Here is a 26,580-nt window from a genome sequence, read left to right on the forward strand (position 1 = left end):
CATGTATTAACTACTGGATGGCTGGGAAACACATGCTGCAGCTACGCATGTACTGTTTGCAGGCTTAAAAAAAGAAAAAAGGGTAAATGTGGAGCTCATGTTTTCCTGCACTGGAGACACTGTGTTGGCTCATTCTCCTCTCCGCACATTCATTTATTCCCACAAATGATTTATTGAACTATCTGTGAGACTCTCTCCTCTGAGAAATTTTTTCCAAATTAAAAAGCTATCAGGGAGACATTGACAGGATAGTGACTGCATGAGCCTGTTTCTTTAGAAAACCAGGTAAAAATAGGTGGAATGTGATTTAGCAGTTCACAGCAAATTCAGAATTTTTTAAAGTACAATAAATGCCACAAAAGCCAAAGTAGGCTCTGGACTCCAGCAGGACAATGGCACAGATGGGCAGATGAAAACATTTTGAAGAAACAGTAGATATGGTTGAGTCTTGTGTGGTAAAAGGTAAGTATGTGTGATAGGTCTGTATTTAGACATCTTGGATTTCTTATTGACACTATGACCTCAGTTAGCAGCAGCCATGGGTGATATTCTCCACAGTCTCCAGTTGGTGAAGAGACTTCATTCCAGCACAGACAATGATTTGGCTTCAGCAACTTGCATATTTGCAGGACCAGATTGCCTATCATATCCCAGGAATGCCCAGAATATTTGTCCAAGAAGTCTTCATTCTTTGGTAAACTTCAGTCACTACAAAGCATTAAAACACATCTCTTTAAGGTGCTGGATGCTCTGAGACAAGGACATCACAAAGACTTCCTATAATTCTGAGATGAAGACTGTGGGTGATGATGATTCTTTGGCACAACAGACCCTTCTATAAGGAGATTAAAGCTTGCCCGAGTAGAAGGTTTGTCCAATAGATTGAATGAAAGAACAGGAAAAACCTCTGTTCCAGGTGCAAGATTTGTTTCTTTGACTTTGCTTTGGTTATCATACCTACAAACCAACCCCCCCCCAAAAGACAACAAAACCCAAATTTAAACATGTTCCATATGCTTCTCAGCTGGGCTAAAATGTGAGAGAAAAAGTAACACTTGGCATGTTTAGTTGTGTTGCCTATGCCCTAAAGAAGGTTATTCACATCCCACTGTAATGAGTACAATGTAAGAGCCATCTCTGGATTCCTCCCTTCACCTGGCCATTTTAGCCATCTTTCTGATGGTATCAAAGAAAACAGAAACTCTCTTATGCAGGCTGCATTCCTATTTCCAAGACCTAGAGTACAGGCAAATGTCCTACTGTCTAAAATTATCCTGTAAGAGTTTTTTATTTTATGATGCGCTCCAAGATATAGTGTCCACTACAAAACTGCTCTCTTTCACTGGCATTTACTGAAGATTTATTTGGAGTTTGAGTTCATACAGAGCAGAAGGACCCTGAATGTGAGAGAGTTCATAGTTAGATAACTTAATCCTACCACTCCCTACAAAAGTTAAAGTAAACTCACACAATCTTCTACAGAAGACAAATGCATATGTATAACACTAAATGTGCATCAAATATAAATAAAACTTCAAGTTCTTTCCTAAATATTACTGCTTCTCACAAAGATGCTAGGCTACAGCACATCAATGACCTATTTAATGAAAATATATGTCATTTGCTAGGTTATTCCATATTTAAAATTACCACATGCTACTCCTGAAAACTCAATAAAAAGTTTATAATGAGACTATGAAAAATATCAAGACAATAATTTGAGGGATATACTAGAAACTTGCACTGACAATACTTAATTTTGGCCTACTGTAGCTGGGTGAGCATTGCATGGTTTCAGTTGTTGATATGTCTGACTTTGCTATTCCAACTTAGAGTTTTACCTGCAATGTGACAAATTCAGTAGTCTGAATTTATGAAAAATTGCTTGTACAGAAATCCTGCATTCCACAGATCAGTTAGAACAACTCTTACATCTGATTTTAATTTCTCATCGTCCTATGTTTTTTTATTCAAGACACCATTCATTGTTAGCTAAAGAGCAAGAAAAACTAACTTTTCTTCACTTTTTGGGCAAAAGATGTTTCGACACCTTCTTGTGATGGGTACATTTTAAAATGTTGTTCTTTTTTACTAGTTTATAGTTCCTAGAACAGAGAAAAAATCCATTGGTTGCAATTTAGATAAAGAGAAAAACAACAATCCATATAATCAAAAGAAAATTACTATACTGCAAATGGCAGTGGCAGACACATAGAGTTCATCTCTGGAGATGAGGGACTATTTCTTAATTCTTCAGAACATAAAATGGAGAAGTTCAAAGCTCAAACAAACAAGAAGGTCTGCTATAAAAAGTTCATAAAATATGGGGAAGATTTCTCAATTATTACTGAAAGAAGAGCCACATGATTCCTTATGATCTCTTAAATTCCACAAGCCATTTATTCATAATTGTTTCAGACAACAAAGCCTTGATTTATGCTTGCAAAACAGGGTAATGTTGATAGATTTTTAGGCAAGGTTTCTTTAGCTTGCCTGATATATGAAAAGTGTTCAGTGTAATGTTTGGAAATGTTTGAAATTGTATAGTGCCACACAGACATGCAAGGATCCAAATATACACAGAAAACATTAGATAATGGTTAAAAACTTCTTATCTGTTTTGGAAGAATTTCTGCATTTGAGATGTCTGTTCTCTTGGACTGGACCTTCAAATATTGCCTTCCTTTCTGAAGTTCAAATACCCGTCTAGGATCACTAATACAGTAGAAGAGAATGCATTTGGATTCACATTTTTCCCCTCCCTTAAATTCCTACAGGGGCCAAATAATGCTGAGCCCGTCAAGTTAGCACAGTTACAAACGTGAGGCTATAAGATGGAGATTCAGTCCCTAAAGGGCTGAATGTAAGGCTTTACTCCTGAGAGGGCTGAAGGAAGTGCAGTTGGTTACCTGAGAGATGCAGTTGTGTATAACAGTAAAAGAGGGTCTGAAGTGCAGCTCTCCCCATAGGCATGACATCTGACTTTTAAGGAAGCTACAAGTGCAAGCAAGTATCATGGCTATCTTTCTTACATAAAAAAAAAAAGTAATATGCAAATACATAGGAAAATTAGGTACCCACTTCCTCCTAGGTAGCTTTCGCACCAGTGATGTGATCAGTGTTGTAGACAGCAAGTACTCCAGACATAAGGCAAGAGTTTAGTATCATCTCACATATTTCATTCATGTAGGGAAGCAGAACATTCATACAAAATAGAGGAGCAAAACTCAGGAAAACAGGACAACTCACCTTCACCTGGAGAGCATTACAAAGAATCTATGCTGACCATACTGTTACCCTTAGCTTGCTTCTCTTTCACCCCTTATATTTAGACAAGGATAAGGGTAAACCCATTGATTTATTGAAAGGTTTGCTCAAAAGCAAGCAGTGTCACTGAGGCACTGGACTCTACGATAATTAAAAAATAATAAATAGGAATATGAACCTTGCTACAAAGACCAAACAGGAATGTGGAAGGAGACTTGGGGACAGCTGATTAGTTTACTCATCCACCTATAGTAAGATGAGTAAAGGGACTGAACTGGGACAAAAGATCAAGAGCCATGTAGTGGTCAAAAAGAGTTCCTGACTAAGCTCTTCATTTGAATAGGGTTTACTTTTTTCTACCTTTGTTTTTTTTTAATGTAATGCTCTGTGAGCAACGCATGAAAGTAGTTTGGAGCAAGTATCTTCTACGTGGGCAAGATGTAAGAAAAGCTCATTAGACAGTGTAGAATAATGAAAATATGATGACTGAAACAACCTGTTCTAGTGTAAGGTGACCTTTTAAGCACCTAACTTGTAACTTCTACAGTTTTCTGATTATACACAGAAAAAAAATTTGAATATGAATATGCAATTTTTTCTAATTTTTTTGTTTAATAAGTATTCTTGAAAGCAAGATGTGTGCATTTGTGAACAGCAGTACAAATTTTCATTGTAAGATTCTTTCCTATGTTCTCTCCTTACATAACACACATAAAAGCTGTAAGGAATTAAGCATGCATAGAATGAGAAACATACATTTTATGGTGATTATATGGATACTTAAGTGCATTAAGTACTGTGGTACTTTTGGGGTTAAGTATAATGTTAATGCTACATTCCATACTGATGTAAATTCTGAGATAATTACCTTAAAGTTATTATGATTAGGGAGGATCAAGCACCCTTTTAGCTAGTGCTAAGGACAGGCCTATAAAATGGCCAGGCCAAGAGCACAGCTCCTAGAGTGCAGCTAACAGACACAGCATTACGTACAGTAGGGCACAAAGAAGAGGGCCTCATCTGAGTTAAAAACAGTGTAAACAGTCTTGGGTATGATGGTTATGTGCCACAGGGCACTTCCCCCAGCAGGTGTTGGAACAGCTGTCCCTGCAAAGGCAGAGGCTTTGACCCAGACAGCGCTTCAGATGGTGGATCCAGCCCTCCAAGTCCCAGGCTGCAGGGAGTGCCTGGGGCCTTTCCCTGATGCTGGGAGAGAAGGTCTTCTTTCCAAAAGGAGGTGTGCTGTCTTTGAGGAGATGTGTTGCCAAGCGGAGGAGTTATGGAAGGAAGTGAGCAGGCTGCACAGCAGCGGAGAGGATGAAAGAGAAATAGGATCTTCTTGGAGATGCCAACAGCTTGAAAAGCCCCAGACCCCAATTGCAGTGGCGACACAGGCAGTGTCCATCCCCGGTAAAACGGTAAGTGCAACTTGTGGAGAAGGTGAAGAATGGAAGCCAGTGACTTCTGGCACCAAGAGGAAGGCTCCTGCCTCACCTGAAGACTTGCAGCTATGGAATAGGTTCACCACCCTCAAAGTTGAAGAGGCGCCAAATGTGCCTTCAGGCAAAGCATCTGGACCACCTGACCCTAAACCATGCAAGACCACCAGGACTACTACTGATAGTAGTGGGTGACTCCCTGCTGCAGGGGACAGAGGCAATCATCTGCTGACCTGACCTATCATCTGGAGACGTTTGCTGCTTGCTGGGGCCCCAGATCCAGGATGCTGGGACTGCCAAAGCTTGTCCGACCTTCTGACTATGACCCCCTGCTGTTCTTTCATGCAGGCACCAATGATGCTGCCAGGGGCAACCTGGAGAGTATCAAAAGTGACTACAGAGCTCTGAGAGTGGTTGTCAAGGGCATGGGGGCCCTGGGTGGTGGTGTTCTCAATCCTGCTGGTGAGGGGAAATGGTCTGAGGAGGACAGTGATAATGAGGGGACTTGGTTGCGGAACTGGTGTTGGTGACAGGGTTTTTGGGTTCTACGACTAAGGGACCCTGTTTGCAGATCAGAGTGTGCTTGGGAGAGATGGGATACACCTCACTAAGCCGGTGTCGTGGTTTAACCCCAGCCAGCAACCAAGCACCACACAGCTGCTCACTCCCCCCCCCGTGGGATGGGGGAGAGAATTGGAAGGGCAAAAGTAAGAAAACTCGTGGGTTGAGATAAAGACAGTTTAATGATAAAAATAAAATAATATTATAATGAAAAGGAAAACAACAAAAAAAGAGAGAGAAACAAAACCCAGGAAAAACAAGTGATGCAACCGCTCACCACCCACTGACCGATGCCCAGCCAGTCCCCAAGCAGCGATCGCTGCTCCCCAGCCAACTCCTCTCAGTTTATATAATGAGCATGACATCACATGGTATGGAATATCCCTTTGGCCAGTTTGGGTCAGCTGTCCTGGCTATGCTCCCTCCCAGCTTCTTGCTGGCAGGACATGGGAAGCTGAGAAGTCCTTGACTAGTGTAAGCACTACTTAGCAACAACTAAAACATCAGTGTGTTATCAACATTAGTTTCATGCTAAATCCAAAACACAGCACTATACCAGCTACTAGGAAGAAAATTAACTGTATCCCAGCCGAAACCAGGATAGCCAGGCAAAGATCCCTTTGCCTGCGGGATGGCTGACCTGGTAAGAAGGACTTTAAGCAAGGAATGATGGGGGAGGGAGAGAGTAACCAGCAGCCCTTAGGGGGCATGACGGACAAACCTGATGAGCAAAGGGCCTGGAGTGATGTGATGGAAGAGGATCGCAGAATCAACAAAAAAGGACTCAAGTGGGGTCATCTCCAGCATTTGTATGTAAGCAAGGAAGTGCCTACAAGGCACCATTATGGAGAAATTCCCCAAAACTTTTTCTGGGAAATCAGCATAGAATCATAGAATCATTTAGGTTGGACCTTTAAGATCATCGAGTCGAATCGTAAACCTAACACTGCCAAGTCTACCACTAAACCATGACCCTAAGCAACATGTCTATACGTCTTTTAAATGCCTCCAGGGATGGGGACTCAACCACTTCCCTGGGCAGCCTGTTCCAATGCTTGACAACCCTTTCGGTGAAGAAATTTTTCCTAATACCCAATCTAAACCTCCCCTGGGGCAACTTGAGGCCATTTCCTCTCGTCCTATCGCTAGTTACTTGGGAGAAGAGACCGACACCCACCTCGCTACAACCTCCTTTCAGGTAGTTGTAGAGAGCGATGAGGTCTCCCCTCAGCCTCCTTTTCTCCAGGCTAAACAGTCCCAGTTCCCTCAGCCGCTCCTCATAAGACTTGTTCTCCAGACCCCTCACCAGCCTCGTTGCCCTTCTCTGGACACGCTCCAGCACCTCAACGTCCTTCTTGTAGTGAGGGGCCCAAAACTGAACACAGTATTCGAGGTGCGGCCTCACCAGTGCCGAGTACAGGGGCACGATCACTTCCCTACTCCTGCTGGCCACACTATTTCTGATACAGGCCAGGATGCCATTGGCCTTCTTGGCCGCCTGGGCACACTGCCGGCTCATGTTCAGCCGGCTGTCGACCAACACCCCCAGGTCCTTTTCTGCCAGGCAGCTTTCCAGCCACTCTTCCCCAAGCCTGTAGCGTTGCATGGGGTTGTTGTGGCCGAAGTGCAGGACCCGGCACTTGGCCTTGTTGAATCTCATACAGTTGGCCTCGGCCCATCGATCCAGCCTGTCCAGGTCCCTCTGCAGAGCCTTCCTACCCTCGAGCAGATCAACACTCCCGCCCAACTTGGTGTCATCTGCACACTTACTGAGGGTGCACTCAATCCCCTCATCCAGATCATCAATAAAGATATTAAACAAGACCGGCCCCAAAACTGAGCCCTGGGGAACACCGCTCGTGACCAGCCGCCAACTGGATGTAACTCCATTCACCACCACTCTCTGGGCCCGGCCGTCCAGCCAGTTTTTTACCCAGCGCAGAGTACACCTGTCTAAGCCGTGAGCCGCCAGCTTCTCTAGGAGAATGCTGTGGGAGACAGTGTCAAAGGCCTTGCTGAAGTCCAGGTAGACCACATCCACAGCCTTTCCCTCATCCACTAGGCGGGTCACCTGGTCATAGAAGGAGATCAGGATGGTCAAGCAGGACCTGCCTCTCATGAATCCGTGCTGGCTGGGCCTGATCCCCTGGTTGTCCCGCTCATGCCTTGTGAGCGCCCTCAAGATGAACCGCTCCATAATCTTCCCCGGCACTGAGGTCAGGCTGACAGGCCTGTAGTTCCCCGGATCCTCCTTCCGGCCCTTCTTGGAGATGGGCATCACATTGGCAAGCCTCCAGTCGTCCGGGACCTCCCCCGTTAACCAGGACTGCTGATAAATGATGGAAAGCCGCTTGGCAAGCTCCTCCGCCAGCTCCCTCAGCACTCTCAGGTGGATCCCATCTGGCCCCATAAACTTGTGAGCATCCAGGTGGTGTAGCAGGTCATTGACTGCTTCCTCTTGGATTATGGGGGGTTCATCCTGCTTGCCGTCCCTGTCTTCCAGCTCGGAGGGCTGAGTACCCTGAGGATAACTGGTCTGCCTGTTAAAGACTGAGGCAAAGAAGGCATTGAGTACCTCAGCCTTTTCCTCATCCTCGGTGACAATGTTCCCCCCCCGCATCCAATAAAGGATGGAGATTCTCCTTGGCTCTCTTCTTGTCATTAATATATTTGTAAAAACATTTTTTGTTGTCTCTAACGACAGCAGCCAGATTGCATTCTAGCTGGGCTTCTGCCTTTCTCATTTCCTCTCTGCACGACCTAATGAGTTCCCTGTGCTCTTCTTGAGTCGCCTGCCCCTTCTTCCACAAGCGGTAAACTCTCCTTTTTTTCCTGAGTCCCAGCAAGAGCTCCCCATTCAGCCAGGCCAGTCGTCTTCCCCGCCCGTTCTTCTTACGGCACATGGGGACAGCCTGCTCCTGCGCCTTTAAGACTTCCTTCTTGAAGATCGTCCAGCCTTCCTGCACCCCTTTGCCCCTCAGGACTGTCTCCCAAGGGACTCTCTCAACCAGCGTCCTGAACAGGCCAATGTCCGCCCTCCGGAAGTCCATGGTTGTGGTTTTGCTGGCCCCCCTCCTTACTTCACCGAGAATCGAGAATTCTACCATTTCATGGTCACTAAGCCCAAGACGGCCTCCGACCACCACATCTCCCACCAGTCCTTCTCTGTTTGTAAACAGCAGGTCAAGAGAGGCACCTCCCCTGCCTGGTAGGCTCACTTACCAGCTGTGTCAGGAAGTTGTCTTCCACACACTCCAGGAACCTCCTAGACTGCTTCCTCTCTGCCATGTTGTATTTCCAGCAGATGTCCGGGAAGTTGAAGTCCCCCACGAGAACAAGGGCTAGTGATTGCGAGACTTCTGCCAGCCGCTTGTAGAATGCTTCATCAGCCCCTTCATCCTGGTTGGGTGGTCTATAACAGACTCCCAGCAGGATATCTGCCTCGTTGGCCTTCCCCCTCATCCTTACCCATAAACACTCGACTGTATCATCATCACAATCGTTGAGCTCTAGACAATCGAAACACTCCCTAACATACAGGGCCACCCCACCACCTCTCCTTCCTCGCCTGTCCCTTCTGAAGAGTTTATAGCCATCCATTGCAGCACTCCAGTCGTGAGAGTCACCCCACCATGTTCTGTGATGGCGACTAAGTCATAGCTATCCCGCTGCACAATGGCTTCCAGCTCCTCCTGTTTGCCGCCCATGCTGCATGCATTGGTGTAGATGCACTTGAGCTGGGCTATCGATTTCGCCCCCAGCATCGACATGTCACCCCTAGGCTCATCTCTAGTGAGCCTGGTTTTATCCCCTTCCCCCTTCGAACCTAGTTTAAGGCCCTCCCGATGAGCTCCGCCAATTCATGAGCAAGAATCCTTTTCCCCCTGTGAGACAGCTGGACTCCATCTGTCGCCAGCAGGCCCGGTGCCGTGTAAACCTCCCCATGATCAAAAAAGCCAAAATTCCTCCGATGGCACCAGCCCCTGAGCCACGTGTTGATCAGGTGTGTTTTCCTGTTCCTTTCAGTATCCTTCCCTGCCACTGTAGGGATTGAGGAAAACACTACCTGTGCTCCCGATCCTTCAACCAGTCACCCCAGCGCCCTGAAGTCCCTTTTGATCACTGCAGGACTTCTCTCTGGAACCTCATCACTGCCAGCCTGTATAACCAATAGCGGGTAACAATCAGAAGGCCGTACCAGACCAGGGAGTTTCCTAGTAATGTCTCTGACCCAGGCCTCAGGGAGGCAGCAGACTTCCCTGTGGGATGGGTCCGGTCAGCATATTGGGCCCTCTGTTCCCCTCAGAATGGAATCGCCTACGACAATTACCCTGCTTTTTTTCTTAGCAGAGGCAGTCATAATGCGTGGGGCTGACTGCCTCACCCTAGGCAACCCCCTGGATAGACCTTCCCCTACATCCTCATTTGCCTGGCCCTCAAGTTCCAGGGCCCCATATCTGTTCTGTAATGGTAACCAGGAAGGTGAGGGAGGCCAGGCAGGGCATCGCCTGGCACCCCGAGCAGGGACCTGTTTCCATTCCCCCCCATCACTTAGGTCCCCTCCTTCTGCCTGGTGGCAAGAGGGCAGGGGATCCTCTGCTTCTTGTGGAGCCTCCATCTGCTGCCTTTGCCTCAGGGATGGTAGGGTTTGGCTCTACCAATCTATCATCTCCCTCTCACACTCCCAGATACTCCTTAACCTTTCCACTTCCTCCTTCAGCTCTGCCACCAGGCTGAGCAGATCATCCACCTGGTCACACTGTGCACAGGTGTTGCCTCTGCTGCCCTCCAGTACAGGTGACAGGCTCAGGCACTCCCTGCAGCCAGAGACCTGGACAGCTGTATGCTTGTGTGAGGGCTCTGTCTGGGTCGCCACATTCCTTCTGGCGATGGCTTTCAGCCGAGTGGAAACCATAGCTGGGTCCTCTTCTGGGAGGGCGATGACTACTAGTTGAATTGGCCTCTAGAGCCAGGAGGGGGACTGCACCCTGCCCGCTCGCCTTCCCTGCATGCCCTGCCTGCGCGAACTGCCGCGCAAACTGCCACACCACGCCCTGGTCGCTTGCGCTCCCTGGGGGCTGCTCTTCTAAGTGAGGGGGTTCGGCCGCCGCCCCTCTTGTCCCCGCCCACGCTGAGTCAGAGCTGCCGCTCGTCAGGAACTCCCTCCTCCGGCTCGGGGAATGGGGGGGCTGGGGCACCCTCTCGCTCCCTGCGCTTTTGTTTTCGCGGGTTTGGCCGCAGTTTTGCCGCTTCAGGAAGGGTCCCCCGGCGCGATCCTCCGCTCCGGAGCCCTTCGCCTCGGTGGCTTCAGAGCCCCGTCCAACCTGACCTTGAATGTTTCCAGGGATGGGGCATCCACCACCTCTCTGGGCAACCTGTGCCAGTGCTTCACCACCCTCAGCGTAAAAAATTTCTTCCTTATATCTAGTCTAAATCTACCCCCCTTTAGTTTAAAGCCATTCCCCCTTGTCCTGTCACAACAGGCCCTGCTAAAAAGTCTGCCGCCATCTTTTTTATAAGCCCCCTTTAAGTACTGATAGGCTGCAATAAGGGCCCCCCAAAGCCTTCTCTTCTCTAGGCTGAACAACCCCAACTCTCCCAGCCTTTCTTCATAGGAGAGCTGTTCCATCCCCCTGATCATTTTCGTGGCCCTCTTCTGGACCCGCTCCAACAGGTCCGTGTCTTTCTTATGCTGAGGGCTCCAGAGCTGGACACAGTACTCCAGGTGGGGTCTCACCAGAGCAGAGTAGAGGGGCAGAATCACCTCCCTCGACCTGCTGGCCACGCTTCTTTTGATGCAGCCCAGGATACGGTTGGCCTTCTGGGCTGCGAGCGCACATTGCTGGCTCTTGTCCAGCTTTTCATCCACCAGTACCCCCAAGTCCTTCTCGGCAGGGCTGCTCTCAATCCCTTCATCCCCCAGCCTGTATTGATACCAGGGGTTGCCCCGACCCAGGTGCAGGACCTTGCACTTGGCCCTGTTGAACCTCATGAGGTTCACACGGGCCCACTTCTTGAGCTTGTCCAGGTCCCTCTGGATGGCATCCCGTCCCTCTGGCGTGTCAACTGCACCACTCAGCTTGGTGTCATCTGCAAACTTGCTGAGGGTGCACTCGATCCCACTGTCTATGGCATTGATGAAGATATTAAACAGTACCGGTCCCAATACGGACTCCTGCGGGACGCCACTCGTCACCAATCTCCATCTGGACATTGAGCCGTTGACCACTACCGTCTGGATGCGACCATCTAACCAATTCCTCACCCACCGGACAGTCCACCCATCAAATCCATACCTCTCCAGTTTAGAGAGAAGGATGTTGTGGGGGACCGTGTCAAAGGCCTTACAGAGGTCCAGAGAGACGACATCTGTAGCCCTTCCCTTGTCCACAGATGTAGTTACCCCATCATAGAAGGCCAGTAGGTTAGTCAGGCAGGACTTGCCCTTGGTGAAGCCATGCTGTCTGTTTCTAGAAGCTGCTTTAAAAAGAAACAGGTGAAGGAAAGATTATATTTTTTCTTTAGATTAAAAAAAAAATCACCATTAAGGATGGAAAAAGTATGTACTTGCTTTCTTTATGTTTGCTCATAAAACCCAAGAAAACTATTTTACTCTGCTGTCTAAAAAGACAGTAAAAAGTCTCTCATCTGCTTCAGGTGAGTGAAAGTTTGAGGGGTTGTGTTAGACTAAAGCTATTTTTATGGCATATTTTTAGTTCTTGATTTCTAATGTATTTTTGCAAACAAATTTTAGACCTAAGGGACCAATTTCTCAGCTAATAGAAATGAGCACAGCCCCGCTGACTTGAATGGGGCTATGCTGGTTTATGCCCACTGGGGATTAGCCTAACCATAGGCTTTATAAGCTTTCTAAAGTTAAATGAACAGGCTTATTCCATTTTTAGCTGCTGAAAGGAAAGGCTAAGTATGCACACAGATTAATGCAAACTACAGCTTTAAATGCTAAACTACTAAATATTTGGATGAGTTAAATATTAATTGTAAAAATGTACTACATTTGGTGAGATAGCCAGAAAATTACAGCCTATATACATATATATACATATTCCACAGTTATTCAGTAGGTGGCGGTTAAAAGCTTAGGTAAGCTTTGCAGTCACCATTTAGGCAGTAGCACCAGCAGAAGCTGGAGTCAATCCATCTGTAAAAGCAGAAAGTGGGAGAGAGGCTACAATCAAGCCAACAAAAGCGTTAAACACGGCCCAGGCACTTGGGGAGAAAGTGGGAGAGGAGCAGAGCCGCAAGAGCGCAAGCCTCAGCACACAGCAGACAAAAGTCACCACAGTACGCAAGAGAAAGAAGCAGATGATGGAGCTACAGCCCCTTGATTAAAACACGGACACCTTTCTGGTGGAGAAAACCCACAGCAGAGAGGGCAAACAGTTGATGCAATGACGGGCAGAAACTGAAGAGCATTTGGAGCCTTCTGTTTCCTCACAGGTAAATTTTTTCCATCATTTTTCTACATCGCCTCATATAACAAACATAGCATTGCATTGATATTAGAGGTCTTAATTTCCTTTGGCCAAAATCCACAATCCTCACTCTGGCAAAATTCCCACTGAAGTCAATAGAGTTTTGCATGAATTATGACTGCAAGATTTGATCTAATTGTATATGTAGAGAACATAGCATGTTATGTTAGGCTGGAAAGGAAGCCAGACACTGGTCACATCCATACTGACCAGATAACATTATTTTTCAGTGTGCTTGGATGCTAATAATGACATTATAACATTTCTTTTAACTACCTTTCATTAAAACTCAGTGTGCTGAATTTTGCCCTAATTTATACCACTGCCATTGCAGTGGTTTAAGGAAAGGCTGCATTTTTTTAAATGAAAGCTACATTTTACCTTATGTGATGAAAGAATATACAAGTGTTGAGTCTGAATAAAATAACACCAAGTGTTGCTTTCTTTGAAACAAATATAACTTTTCAGTATTCCACTCACAGGTGGGCAATATTTTATTTATTCAGTAGCTTGTGTCACTCTCAATTAAAAGAAAGAATATAAATCACAAAGGGCCATTCTGTGTGAGTGTCTGTGAGTGACATTAATTCAGAGCTGATAATACTTCCTCTCTTGCTATGTTCTCCATAAACTGTGGGATGTTCTATATGCTGCAGCACTCAGTCACAGCCAGGTGAGCTCAGAATGGAGAACCAAGATTTGATGTAATTTCTTTAAAGTATTTTTGAAATGTGTTGGGTTTGTGAGTGCTTAATTATACATGAATATGTATATGCCAATTTATAAATGCACATATGTTTAGTCATGTGCCACATATTCTTCCATATAAATGAAGCTGTTAAAATTGATTGTTGTTATATCTTTGCCAGGGTTTACAGTTTATTGTGTCTAGAATGTTTTCAGATACCAAGTTTTCTAATTCTGGGTCAGATGGCTATTTTGGCTTGGGATTTGTTTGGGTTTTTTTTCATTTCTGACTGATAGACTTCAGTCATTTTTCAGGAGCTGCCCTCCAGGAAATCCAGCTGTACTTACTATACTCAGTAGTGCCCAGTTCTTGTGGAATGGCATCTGTGCCATCATTCAGGAACTATGAAATGTGATATCCCTACAGGTTTCATGCCATCTCTCACACTGCACACTGCATTTTTGGGGGTCTTACATGAAAAACTGTCCAAACACAGAAAAGGTTCAAATACACAGCTACAAATAAATGGCCCCATGTAACTGAACGTCTGGGGCAATAATTGCAATGTACAGCTATTTATCTTGATTCCTGAGAAGACAGAAGAATGACTGGGTATAAATGGGTTGTGAATACATTTACACTGGAAGGTTTCAAACAATTAGAGCGGCAAGGTACTGGAGTTACCTTCTCATTGAAGTAACAGAAACAAAAGGCTTTAAATGTTTTTTTTAGTTGGAACTTGATTTGTTTATAGAATCATAGAATCTTTGAGGTTGGAAAAGACCTTTAAGATCATCGAGTCCAACCGTAAACCTAAGACTGTCAAGTCCACCACGAAACCACGTCCCTATGCGCCACATCTACAGGTCTTTTAAATACTCCCAGGAATGGCCACTCAGCCACTTCCCTGGGCAGCCTGTTCCAATGTTTTACCACTCTTTCAGTAAAGAAATTTTTCTTCATGTCCAATCTAAACCTCCCCTGGCACAACTTGAGGCCATTTCCTCTCGTCCTATCACTAGTTACTTGGGAGAAGAGACCGACACCCACCTCGCTACAACCTCCTTTCAGGTAGTTGTAGAGAGCGATGAGGTCTCCCCTCAGCCTCCTCTTCTCCAGGCTAAACAACCCCAGTTCCCTCAGCCGCTCCTCATAAGACTTGTTCTCCAGACCCCTCACCAGCCTCGTTGCCCTTCTCTGGACACGCTCCAGCACCTCGACATCCTTCTTGTAGTGAGGGGCCCAAAACTGAACACAGTATTTGAGGTGCATGGTTTAGTGGGCATGGTGGTGTTGGGTTGACAGTTGGACTTGATGGTCTTAGAGGTCTTTTCCAACCTTAATAATTCTATGATTCTATGATTAAGCTGATGGTAGGCAAGAAGGGCCACTTTCCTCCTTTGCCCAGGTACCATCAATGGCCAACTGATTCTTGACAAGAGTGCAATTTTTTATTGGATATAGGACTGGTCATGAATATTTGTGTCTTGGTTATTTTGTAATGCACTCTGAAATTAAAGAGCAAATCTGTCCAAGTGGCTGCTGGAATAGATGAGGCTGTACTGCTGAGTTTGGGAGAAAAAAGCTGGAATATCCCACACTCAGAGACAGCCTTGTCTGGGTAGTCTTGGACATCCTTGGGAAATCATGTCCCAGACAATGCTCTCAGTCTGACAGATAAGACATGGGAAAGAAACAGCAAGGAGGAGCCAAGCAGAGACTGAAGCTGGCAAAGCAACTGTTAACATAGGTTAAACAGAGCGGAAGAGATCCTAGTAGTGTTTTCTACAGTCCTGATTAATTGCTTTTTGCCCTGAGCAGATCAGCTAGGTGACCCAGTCCCTTCATACCTTTCTTTCTTCTCATCTGTTTAGTCCACCTTCGCTTGTCTTTGTTTATATTATCCCTATCTGCGGTGTTACAGTATATATTGCTTGAATTTATTTATTTGTTTTTCTCCAGCTTTTCACTTGTCTTGCTTGTGTGAAGGTGGTGTTTATAGAGTGTCGTGTTCACTATGGATGGTCCTGTTCTTGTTCGTAATTAGGTACTGCTGTAAATACAATTAATAATGATGCAGAAATTGCACAGTGTGATCGGCCACACATGGCATAAGGGTAGGACAGTGCAAACTGTCATTTTTCAGTTCAAAGGCTTGGTGAGGCAGTAATAAAAAAACATTTAGTATATAATAATAGTCCAATTACTACATTGAATAATGTAAAATTACTCAGCCCAAGAATAACATTATGTTCACATGGATAATGGAAATTATTAGCCAAAGTTTCCTTAGCATGAAAGGTTCATCTGGGTACAGGTAGATATTTGCATCTAAGCTACTCTAAGCTCTGTGAAATAACCACAGAGGAATGCGGTGGTTAATATCCTAAAATAGGTGTCTACAATTGGTCAGCTGAATCATGTCTTAAAACTGTCTGTTTGTCTCCACTGACTATATAGAGAGCCTAAAAGGATTTGCTCAGATGTAAAAATCTACATTATAGAAATCTGAAGTTAGGTGAAATGAGTCACACTTGAAAGATCTTGTTTCCATTTTCATTATTGTTAACAAACATAAAGCCATGAAGATGAAAAGCTAGATTTATATATCTGTCGAAAAACAAAAGGTAAAAGAGAAGCTACAGTCATGATTCAGTAAGAAAACAAAGCTAAAATACCCAACAGTTGGTTGTTAGGATGCCACCCACTTAGGGCACTTAAATAAGTTATGTGCATTGACTGAAGGCTTCCCACTTTCCAAGAAATATGTTAATTAGTAGAATATAAGCTTTGTGTAGTGGAAAACTGCTTCCAGTTTTGTTTTTTGACACTCTGCCATTGTGAGTGGCATACTTAAAAATGAGTCGCTGGATACTTAACCTCTGATGGACTGAAACTTCTTGACCTAGCGAACACTGGCCTAGTGTGATTATGAAAGAGACAGGTATGGCATACTGGTCCACAGTCTCAGCACGCAAAATATTCTGTCTCAGATAAGCAAATAGGCATACAGTTATTTTTTCTGAAATGTCAGGCCAGGCAGTAAACCAGTCTGAAAATCCCCAGTAGCATGGTGGGGAGGAGCAAACATTGCCACTTGGACTCAATGATCTTAGAGGTCTTTTCCAACCTTAATGATTCTATGATTCTATGACTTGTCAGTTCAAGTTCTACGAAATACACTTGTTTCCTCCCTCTGTGGAAAAAAAAAACAAAACAAAAAAACACACGAGGAGAACAGAGACATGAAGATTTCACCAAAACCAAAATTTTTTCTTTTGAATTATTAAGACTCTGATTTCATAACTGATAAGCAAAAAGCAGCTGATCTAGTAATTGAATCAGGTTTGCTTCCATGTTTTGCATGGAAGCACAATCTGGCTCTATATGATCAATGTAACCTTTTGTAATACAGTTATTTTAACACTGTGTATCAGTATCAACACTCCTGTTTAGTAATGTAGACTTCATTTTGCACTCGAAGATCTGAAACCTTATGGTTTTACTTAGCAATTAAATTCTCTTCTTAGCATAAGAAGTTAGTAACATAATTCAGCAAGCAGGAAGCCTTTTGGAGTTCTGTACTTGTAGGAAGCAGTTGTGTGCTAATTTGGTGATTATGTATATCCCCCCTTGGTATCTATATTTCAACAATAGCGGGAGTAGAAATTCATGCACAATTATTTTGAAGATATAACCTCAGGAGCTGCCTCAGGCTGAAGACCATTATATCTATTGCACTGTTACAGATATAGCACGCTTACTACGTCTAACAGCAACAGTTATGTACTAAAAGATCTATTTATCTGCAGCACATTACAGCTGGACAATTTTTTTCTGATGTAAATTTTTTCTATGTGAAGAACTTTTCATGAAAAACCTATGTTTTCTATAGGAATATATTAATCTGACAAAAACTTTGTAAAATTTGCTTGAAGAGAGTTAAAGCATTCTGACTTTTTCTGGTCTTTCAATATTTCCTAGCAATATGAAAATGAAACGCAGTCTTCTTCAGTTCAAATTACTTGTGATTTGAAATAAATTACAGGCTATAAATACAGCTTGCCTGACCCAAAGTAACATTTTGAAAAATTCTGTTTTATGGTAGAATTATTTTTTGTTCTGACTTCTAATGGAAAAAAAATTCATGGTCAGAATTTCTTCCCAGCTGTCTTTTACCTGCCTCTATTGCATGAATGCTATGATTAAAATGAATATAAATATTTGTATTGAGCCTAGAAAACAAAGCTTATGTCATCAACAGTTTGCTAGTACACCCTAAGATTTGAAATTGCTAGCTAATTTCAACTACATTTAAAGGAGGGAACAAGTCTCAACAGTAAGTGTGTTACTATACATTTTACAAGTACAGCAGCTGGATAGATGACTGGAACCCAGATCATTGTGTCCTCAGAACAAAGTTGAGACAGAACTCGACTGTTACACATTTTATTTGGCAGCAGATGGCTGCCAGCTAGCATTTCAGACCAGCCACAGTACTGCTGATTCTTTCCCTGGTGAGGACATGAAAGATGTGTGTTGAATGATGTGAGGGAGCAAAGAACACAAATTCTTCTGAAACAAGGCTTCACTAGTTCTGCTGACCACAAAACCAGTTTTTAATTGTTAAGGTATCATTCTTAGCCTATAGTCAGCAAGTAAATGATTAGCCTCATTTTATCTTTGGCATCTATCACATTGGACTAAGGCTATCACGTTGGATTGGGATACAGTTGATGTGATATCTGATGATCTTATGTGAGACTAGACCAGACTGGCAGAGAAGCCGTCCAACTTGCCTTTGTGGATGCTCTATCTATACTCTAGACAAATCAATGACTTCTACTTACAATGTTCCCTGATATAACTTAATCTCTAGTCTTTTTTACAATATTTTTTATATCATTATGGCTAAGCTCTTAAACTATGCAGTCATAGAAAAATTTAGGTGAAAGGGACCTCTGCAGGTGTTCTACTTCGGCCTCTTACTCAGCGCAGGACTCATGCCAGGCCTCAACACAGGACTTAATGGAGGACTAATGCCAAGGTTAGATCAGGTTGCTCAGGGCCTTGTCCAGTTGAGTTTAGCGACCTCCAAGAATGGATGTTCCACACCCTCGCTGAGCAACCTCTTGCAGTGCTTCAGCTCTATCATGGAGAAGAATTTTTTCTACATGTCCAATTACAATTTCCCTTGTTGCATCTTCTGACCATTACCTCTTCTTATGCATCTGTCAGAAGAGAAGACTAGAATGCACCTTCCAGTACTGGAATCAGCAATTAGGTCTCCTCTTCTTCAGGCTAGCAAACCCAGTTCTCTCAGCTTCTCTAACAGCATGTTCCCCAGTCCCTGATAATCTTAGTGGCTGTCTGTCTTTTAGATTCTCTCAGGCCTATCAGTATCTCTTTTGTACGGGGGGTGTGTGTGTCTAAAACTAATCCCAGTATTCCAGATGCAGCTTCACAAGTGCCTAGTACAGCAGCATAGTCACTTCCATCAGTTTGTTGGCTACACTGTTGTTAATACAGCCCAGCATATGTTTCATCTTCATACTGCAAGGGTACACTCCTCACTCATGTTTAAATATGGTGAACATCTCCCATGCCAAGTTTAGTTGTTATCAGACCCAATTTTCAATAACCACTGAACAGCTTCTGTTTCAAAGTCAGACTCCTTTTTATCTACTCAAACTAAAACATACCAACAAACTGAAAGACTAACCAAAATTGCTAATCCCTTTTGGGTGTTTTGACCTCTGTACTTACAGAGCAGTGTGGAGAGTTGAAGATGTTATTGTTACTGCTATTCTTGTGCCTATATCCCTTTTTACAGTCTGTATCCTATGAGTATGGCATTTTATTCATCTGAGACTGACATGCCCTGACTTCAGCGTTGTGCTCCTTCATAATTTTACACTGCTTTGGGGGTCTGGTTTATGAGCAAATTTGCAGATAGAGAACTCCATTCACCTGAGGAGTTGTAAAGTTAGGAACCTTAGCTGAGCACTTCTGTTGAGACATTTTGCCAGCAGGTTTGTTAGCGAACAATTAGAGCTCTCCTGACTGGTTGTTGCTGTCTTTGAAAATGCACTTCACGAATCTTCTGCTTTGAAATGTTACATCTACCATGTCTGTTGAGCACTAAGCTTGCTCTCAAGGCCAGCTTCACCTGCTGTCCATGCTGTTAACCTGCAGGAGAGCTCACTGTGTTTCACCCTTTCCACTTTGGTAAGACAGAACCCCTTACTACATGCAGGGTTCACATATTTCCAAGTAGTCGCATTTCTAAGTCAGTAGATTGGGCCTCTGTTTCATTTCAATCACATGGGGAGATAGATGAGAACAAAACATAGTGTATATGAGCTTGAGCCTTAATCTTCCCTAAATCTTCCCATTCTATATGTTTAATTGTATGATGTGACCCAGCATATTTAAATGATGTTCAAGGTTCCTTTAGAATGTTTTTTCTTTCCATATTTGGTTCTTCTCATTAAGATGATACCACCTGACTCATCATCTCTATAATTGTCATCCATTCCATCCTTAAAACCATGTTTCCAGGTGTGTTTCCACCGAGAGCATTATCTTCTGAAACTGTATGCTTGGCATTTCCTAGGAAATGGCTATGTCCAAACATTAAAGAAAATAGCTCTGTTACTGAAACCATTTGGAATGGTTTCAGTGTCAGTGTCTTCCAAACAACTTTTAATCTAGAGGAGCAGAAACACTCTCACATTAGTATTGGCATTAGCCACATTATTAATTATCACTGTTTTTACTTTGAGATGCTAATCTAGGATCAGGATACATACTATCTTAGGACCTGTACGGACACAGTGAAATGATAGAGGAAACAAGTTTATTCAGTAATAATTTGCGTAAGTAAGTAGGATATATGGGTACCTTACAAGATAGGACCTTTAATGAGGCATATCCTGCCTTCATTCAACACCCATTGAATTCAAAGTATGGCAAAAGAGGATTTCATCCTCCCAACTTCCTGCAATTAGGAATTTCTTACAGAAACTCCATGTCTTGTGGCTAAGTGTGCATGAAAAAAATTCCACATCCTTCCTTCTCTGAAACATTGACAGTTCTAAGATCCAAATTTAATTATGACATGGAAGAAAAATTCTATTCAACTAAATTTTCATTTATAATCTATCTGCATGAAACATTTTTTTCATTTTTATTTAGACATGTACGTTTTCTTCATCAGCCACAAGATGGGAGTATTGACCTTTAAGGCTGTATTTTAGGGTTTTTTGGTTTTGTGGTGTTTTTTTTCCCGTTGTGCTGTGTCAGGCAAGGTCTTTGAGAAAATATTTTTTTCCCTCCTGAACATGTTCTCTGCAATGAATTTTACTGGAGAGAGTTCCTGGATTTTTTAGAAAATGTTAGTCAGCCTTGTTCCAGATATGAATCCAGGAGGTAAATATCATGTGCACATCAAAAAAATTTCTTGTGACTAAGCATCACATTTCTCTGATAGCACGGTTCTTTTTCAGTTCTGCACTGACCTGACACCTTTTCAGGTAATGGTTTCCCCTTAGCACTCTCACTAGGCTGTAAGGATAAGTGGAGTAACAGATCAAAATGCTTCATGCTGTATTTACAGGTCACCATCTGCAAGTCTGATAGAGTGCAGCTTACTTGCTAAAATGACCATCTCTGAGTAATTCTGGGAATGAGAACTCATGTTAAGAAGGCATTAAGAAATAGAAAATCTCACAGTTAAATTTTACTACTTGGGCAATTGGAGGACTATTTGTTCTGCCTTTAGGGTTATTTCTGAAAGGTGTGAGCATGCAGTGATGTCCTATTTGTCATGTGATACATAGTGAAATGGTGCCTACGAAGGCACTAAAAGAAAATAGACCAATCCCAAACTAGTGTTTCTAAAATTTCTAAGCATTGAGGAACTTCAGATATGAACCTTCTTGGCCTGTATTCAAAGATCATCACTTTTGGGAAACTTTTATCTGCACATAAGGTATGTGACCCATAACCCTCTTACATCTGAAACACAGCATCACACAAGCTGCCTTTTTTTGTTCAGTTTTTTTCTTGTCATAGCAATCCTCCCTTTCTCCTTCATTTAGAGGGAAGGATTTTACAAAGGAGTATGTAGGAGGTACTTGCATGCATTGTTACCAGTTAATGGACTTTGTATATGTATACAGATGTCTGTGAATAGCTTTGAAAAATTGTGAAGCGTAAGCAGGCATGTGCTTATTTCGAAGTAGCTGGGGCAAAGAAGAGAGGGAATGACTTAACCATTACATGCTGTGTGCAGGTATTAAAGCAAGAGTATTCAGAAAAAATATCATTTCTAGTTTGGCTCATTAGATGAATGTTATAAACAAGAGCTGATTAATGCTTTTGAAAGGTAATATCCTAATAAATTTTGCAAAGCGTTTGGCTCCTATTCAAATACTGAAGAGAAAAAGCAGATTTTTTCAGAAGCCCAGTACTTGTGTCCTGGTTTCGGCTGGGATAGAGTTAGTTTTCGTCCTAGTAGCTGGTATAGTGCTGTGTTTTGGATTATAGCATGAGAATAATGTTGATAACACACTGATGTTTTAGTTGTTGCTAAGTAGTGCTTACACTAGTCAAGGACTTTTCAGCTTCCCATGCCCTGCCAGCGAGGAGGTGCACAAGAGCTGGGAGGGGGCATAGCCAGGACAGCTGACCCAAACTGGCCAAAGGGATATTCCATACCATATGACATCATGCTCAGTATATAAACTGGGAGGGGGGAGTTGGCCAGGGGGCAGTTGCTCGGGGGCTGGCTGGGCATCGGTGGGTGGTGAGTGGTTGCATCACTTTTTTCCTGGGTTTTGTTCCTCTCTCTCTGTTGTTTTTTCCTTTTCATTACAATTTATTATTCTTATTCTTCTTATTATTATATTTTATTTCAATTATTAAACTGTTCTTATCTCAACCCACGAGTTTTCTTACTTTTACTCTTCCGATTCTGTCCCTCATCCTGGGGGGGAGGGTGAGCAAGCGGCTGTGTGGTGCTTGGTTGCCAACTGGGGTTAAACAATGACAACTTGCCACTGAGAAATTTTAAGTCAGACTATCGTGCACTGTTATTGTTTTTTTTAAAGAAAAATGCTAAAGTTTCATTCTATTTTGTTCTTTTCCATTAAAAAGTCTTAAAACTGATGCTGGATTTAAATTAGTTTATTGAAGATAGATGTAGTAGGAAAGAAGAACCCCTTATTTGGTATAGCCGATACTAATAAAAAAAAAATGGATTAGCCATTACATTTTGCATTGGTAAAACCCATCTTTTCAGGGTTTGTCAACTGTACCTAGCTGTAAATTATTAGCCAACTTTTGGCTGCATTTGAACAAACTGAAAACTTGAATCTTTTTACTCCTGTATTGCAGGCATGCTGAAAACTTTTGGGCTTCTGTTCCTTCCATGCCTACAATAAGGAAAAGAAAGGCTGAGCTGACTTGTGACAAGCAGTAACAAAAGTCCGGTAGATATATTCATGCTCTCCTCATATGCCTGGGCCTCCTGTTAAACCTAAAACCTTGTCTTCCCTCACTGTGATCCTGCTAGGAACTTGATATTATGGCCTCTCCCCAAGGATAAAAGAGACTAGTCATAGGCACATACAAATAGCTGAGGAAATATGGCCTTAGACATAGTGCTGCATTTAAAGAAATAAATAAAAGTCTCACTAAGAGAGGAGGAAAGTAAATGCAGCATTTCCATGGCAAATAGCATGCTGTCCCTTTGGCAGAAGTGAGCTTGGAAGAAGATGCTTTCTGCCTCTGTTCCATAGTTGTCTGTTTTCTCCCTGAGCGCAGCTGTACTATGAAAAATGGCTGATGCCTTTTTGGACCACGTCTTTATTCCTTCTATATATTTAGAATCATACCCGTTTGCCTTCAGGTCAGTAAAACATTTATTTTTGTTTTCCATTTCTGTTAACAGTGTAACTATATAGCTATGTGAGAATCTTTCCCTTAATGTCGATTCATAACATAGTTTATTGACTTGCAGTCAATTTAATCCTTTCCAGTCTCCCACACAGCATTAAGGTCATCTCTGGAGGAACAGCCCAGAGACAGTAGGTTTCACGAAAGAATACTCAGTGCCTCCGGAATGTGACACTACAGCTCTTCTGTAGTGTACCCTTTCAGGCCTTCCTAAGGCTCTCCTAAGCCACCTGGTGCATATTTATGGGGGAGAAGAAGGATTGATTCTCAGGTGGGAGGCAGATCTAGCTCCAGGAGTACAGACAATTTAAAACTAATTGTTTGCTGGGTTACTCCCTTAGCAGGGAACTCTTGAAGAAAAGTAGAGCTGTTTTTCTTTCCTTTCCCAGTATATTTTACCAGGGATTCGAAGTTTCTGGATGTTAAACTGCCTTGTAGGAAGGCAGCCAAAGACCTTTGCCAGCTTTGAATTGTTTTGATTAAATTAGAACTCCTTGGATGTAGATGTAGAAAGAATGAATCAGACAATATAATATTGGAGATTCCACTTTATTTAAAAATGTTACCTTCATGAAGGAAGCACCTTACAGTACCAGACCATGCTACTTCTGTAACAGTTTCAGTAGGATCAATGATCTCTACATACAGTAAAATTGAAGGTAATCATGAAAATCATGCTCCTATGTGCCCACAGACCTGAAAGGCTGAATTCAAGTCTATTTCCACTCTCTGTGATAAGATGGGAGCAAAAGGAAAATCACAAGCTGGATGAGACGGGAGTCCCAAGTCTCTAGGCGATGCCATGTCTGGATCAATAAACATCCATTAGAGGCTTCAATGCACATCTCATTCATTTGGGGATTTATTAAGGTGTTTCTCATTGCCTTGTATAGGAGACTTTCCACTGGATAAGTTGACTTTTGTGGATTGAATTATAAGGAAAACAATTCCACACAAGCATTTTACAGAGGTCCCTAAGCACCTCAGAGCTCATGAGACAATTCAATCTCATGGCTAGTGGCACTGAAGTCAGATATTAAAAGACTTCCATCTTTTTGCCCTGTCTCATTTACAAGTCTGTTCATTTCAAATGCACCCTCAGTAAGTTTGCAGACGACACCAAGTTGGGCGGGAGTGTTGATCTGCTCGAGGGTAGGAAGGGTCTGCAGAGGGACCTGGACAGGCTGGATCGATGGGCCCAGGCCAACTGTATGAGGTTCAACAAGGCCAAGTGCCAGGTCCTGCACTTCGGCCACAGCAACCCCATGCAACGCTACAGGCTTGGGGAAGAGTGGCTGGAAAGCTGCCCAGCAGAGAAGGACCTGGGGGTGCTGGTCGACAGCCGACTGAACATGAGCCGGCAGTGTGCCCAGGTGGCCAAGAAGGCCAATGGCATCCTGGCCTGTATCAGAAATAGTGTGGCCAGCAGGAGTAGGGAAGTGATCGTGCCCCTGTACTCGGCACTGGTGAGGCCGCACCTCGAATACTGTGTTCAGTTTTGGGCCCCTCACTACAAGAAGGATGTCGAGGTGTTAGAGCGTGTCCAGAGAAGGGCAACGAGGCTGGTGAGGGGTCTGGAGAACAAGTCTTATGAGGAGCGGCTGAGGGAACTGGGGTTGTTTAGCCTGGAGAAGAGGAGGCTGAGGGGAGACCTCATGGCTCTCTACAACTACCTGAAAGGAGGTTGTAGCGAGGTGGGTGTCGGTCTCTTCTCCCAAGTAGCAAGTGATAGGACGAGAGGAAATGGCCTCAAGTTGCGCCAGGGGAGGTTTAGGTTGGACATGAGGAAAAATGTCTTTACTGAAAGAGTGGTGAAACATTGGAACAGGCTGCCCAGGGAAGTGGTGGAGTCCCCATCCCTGGAAGTATTGAAAAGACGTGTAGATGAGGCGCTTAGGGACATGGTTTAGTGGGCATGGTGGTGTTGGGTTGACAGTTGGACTCGATGATCTTAGAGGTCTTTTCCAACCTTAATGATTCTATGATAAATGCACCGGCAGTCCCAAGGAAGCCAATGGTCCTTGTCACATGTGCTTACAGAGTTAGTGTCTAAAAGGCCTTGCTTTCTGTATTCCTGAGATGTTACCCAAATGTAAGATATCATGTTATTGCAAGGACAACATTGATGAGATATAAGACTCCTTACTGCAGTTGAATTCACCTGTTTTTGTATAGTTATCTCACCACAGCAAACTTTTTTTGTCAGTAGAAGGATTTGTTCACGGATTTTCTTTTCTGAAGGCTGTGGACAAACAAAAATATTTCCCATATTATACAGTTCGAAAGTATCGTGAAACAAATCTTGTGCAAATCTTGTAGAGGTGGAACAGAAACATAAGGCATTTCTGGTCTTAGTATCTCCTTTACAATGCTGTTTTGGTTTTGTTCTGTCCTCAGGTTGTAATCTGGGTGTAGCTGCACTGCCTAAGAAGCCTGTCTGTAGGCACATAGATCACGTGTCATGTGCAGCATAGCCTGTTGTCTCTGCACACTCCCTGGAACAGTCAAAGCAGAGAAGGGAAAGGACAGGAAGAATTGGGGCTGGAGTGGCACTGGAATTCAATTACACGTCTGCTGTATACCCAACCTCATCATAAAAACCAGCCTGACAATTTTAGCTTTAATCATCCCTATCTGAACTGTCTTTGATGTTAAAGATGGGTTACTCTTATCCCCCTTTCTTGTCATATTGTGGGCAAGCATCACTAAATCAGGTAGCAAGATGCAGAGTTTTCAAGAAAGCCAGACATGGATTGAACAGTTTTCTCCAGCCCTTGGAAGTACATGGGATTGATCTGTTTGCTGTACAATCCTCAAGCCCCAGGCTAGGGATAAAAATTCTTAGAAGAGAGGAAAACTAAATCAATTCTCTTCTGTTGCTGGGGTAAAGTTGGTCAATACCTGATATTTTCAAGCACCTCCATCAACAATTAATGAGATTTATTCAGTTTATGTGAAAGAGCACTCCATAATCATCACTGCACAGTGATGGCCCAACAGGGTGTTGCTAACTGGATATCATTTAATAAAAGGTTTTCAAGTGCTCAGCATGCTTTCATCAGAGGGTGATTTTTGTTTTTATCCTTGTTTTGTATGAAAATTAGGAAGTAATCAAGAAGTTATAAAAGCTGATGATTTATGAAGCTTTTGAAGTGGTGAATGAAATTGT

At 43.4% G+C, this 26,580-nt stretch overlaps 1 protein-coding gene across 1 annotated transcript in view; it reads left to right on the plus strand.

Annotated features, from left to right (window-relative positions):
- Positions 1-4,322: 4,322 nt before the first annotated feature.
- Positions 4,323-26,580, plus strand: part of LOC143172166 (uncharacterized) — a 97,628-nt gene continuing 75,370 nt past the window's right edge. The window contains exons 1-2 of the mRNA XM_076361421.1: positions 4,323-4,893; positions 5,055-5,168. Of these exons, the coding sequence (XP_076217536.1) occupies positions 4,323-4,893; positions 5,055-5,168 (685 nt within the window). The remainder of the gene's footprint in view (positions 4,894-5,054; positions 5,169-26,580) is intronic.

This window comes from Aptenodytes patagonicus, chromosome W (assembly GCF_965638725.1).
Source record: "Aptenodytes patagonicus chromosome W, bAptPat1.pri.cur, whole genome shotgun sequence".
In the NCBI taxonomy this organism is placed as follows: Eukaryota; Metazoa; Chordata; class Aves; order Sphenisciformes; family Spheniscidae; genus Aptenodytes; species Aptenodytes patagonicus.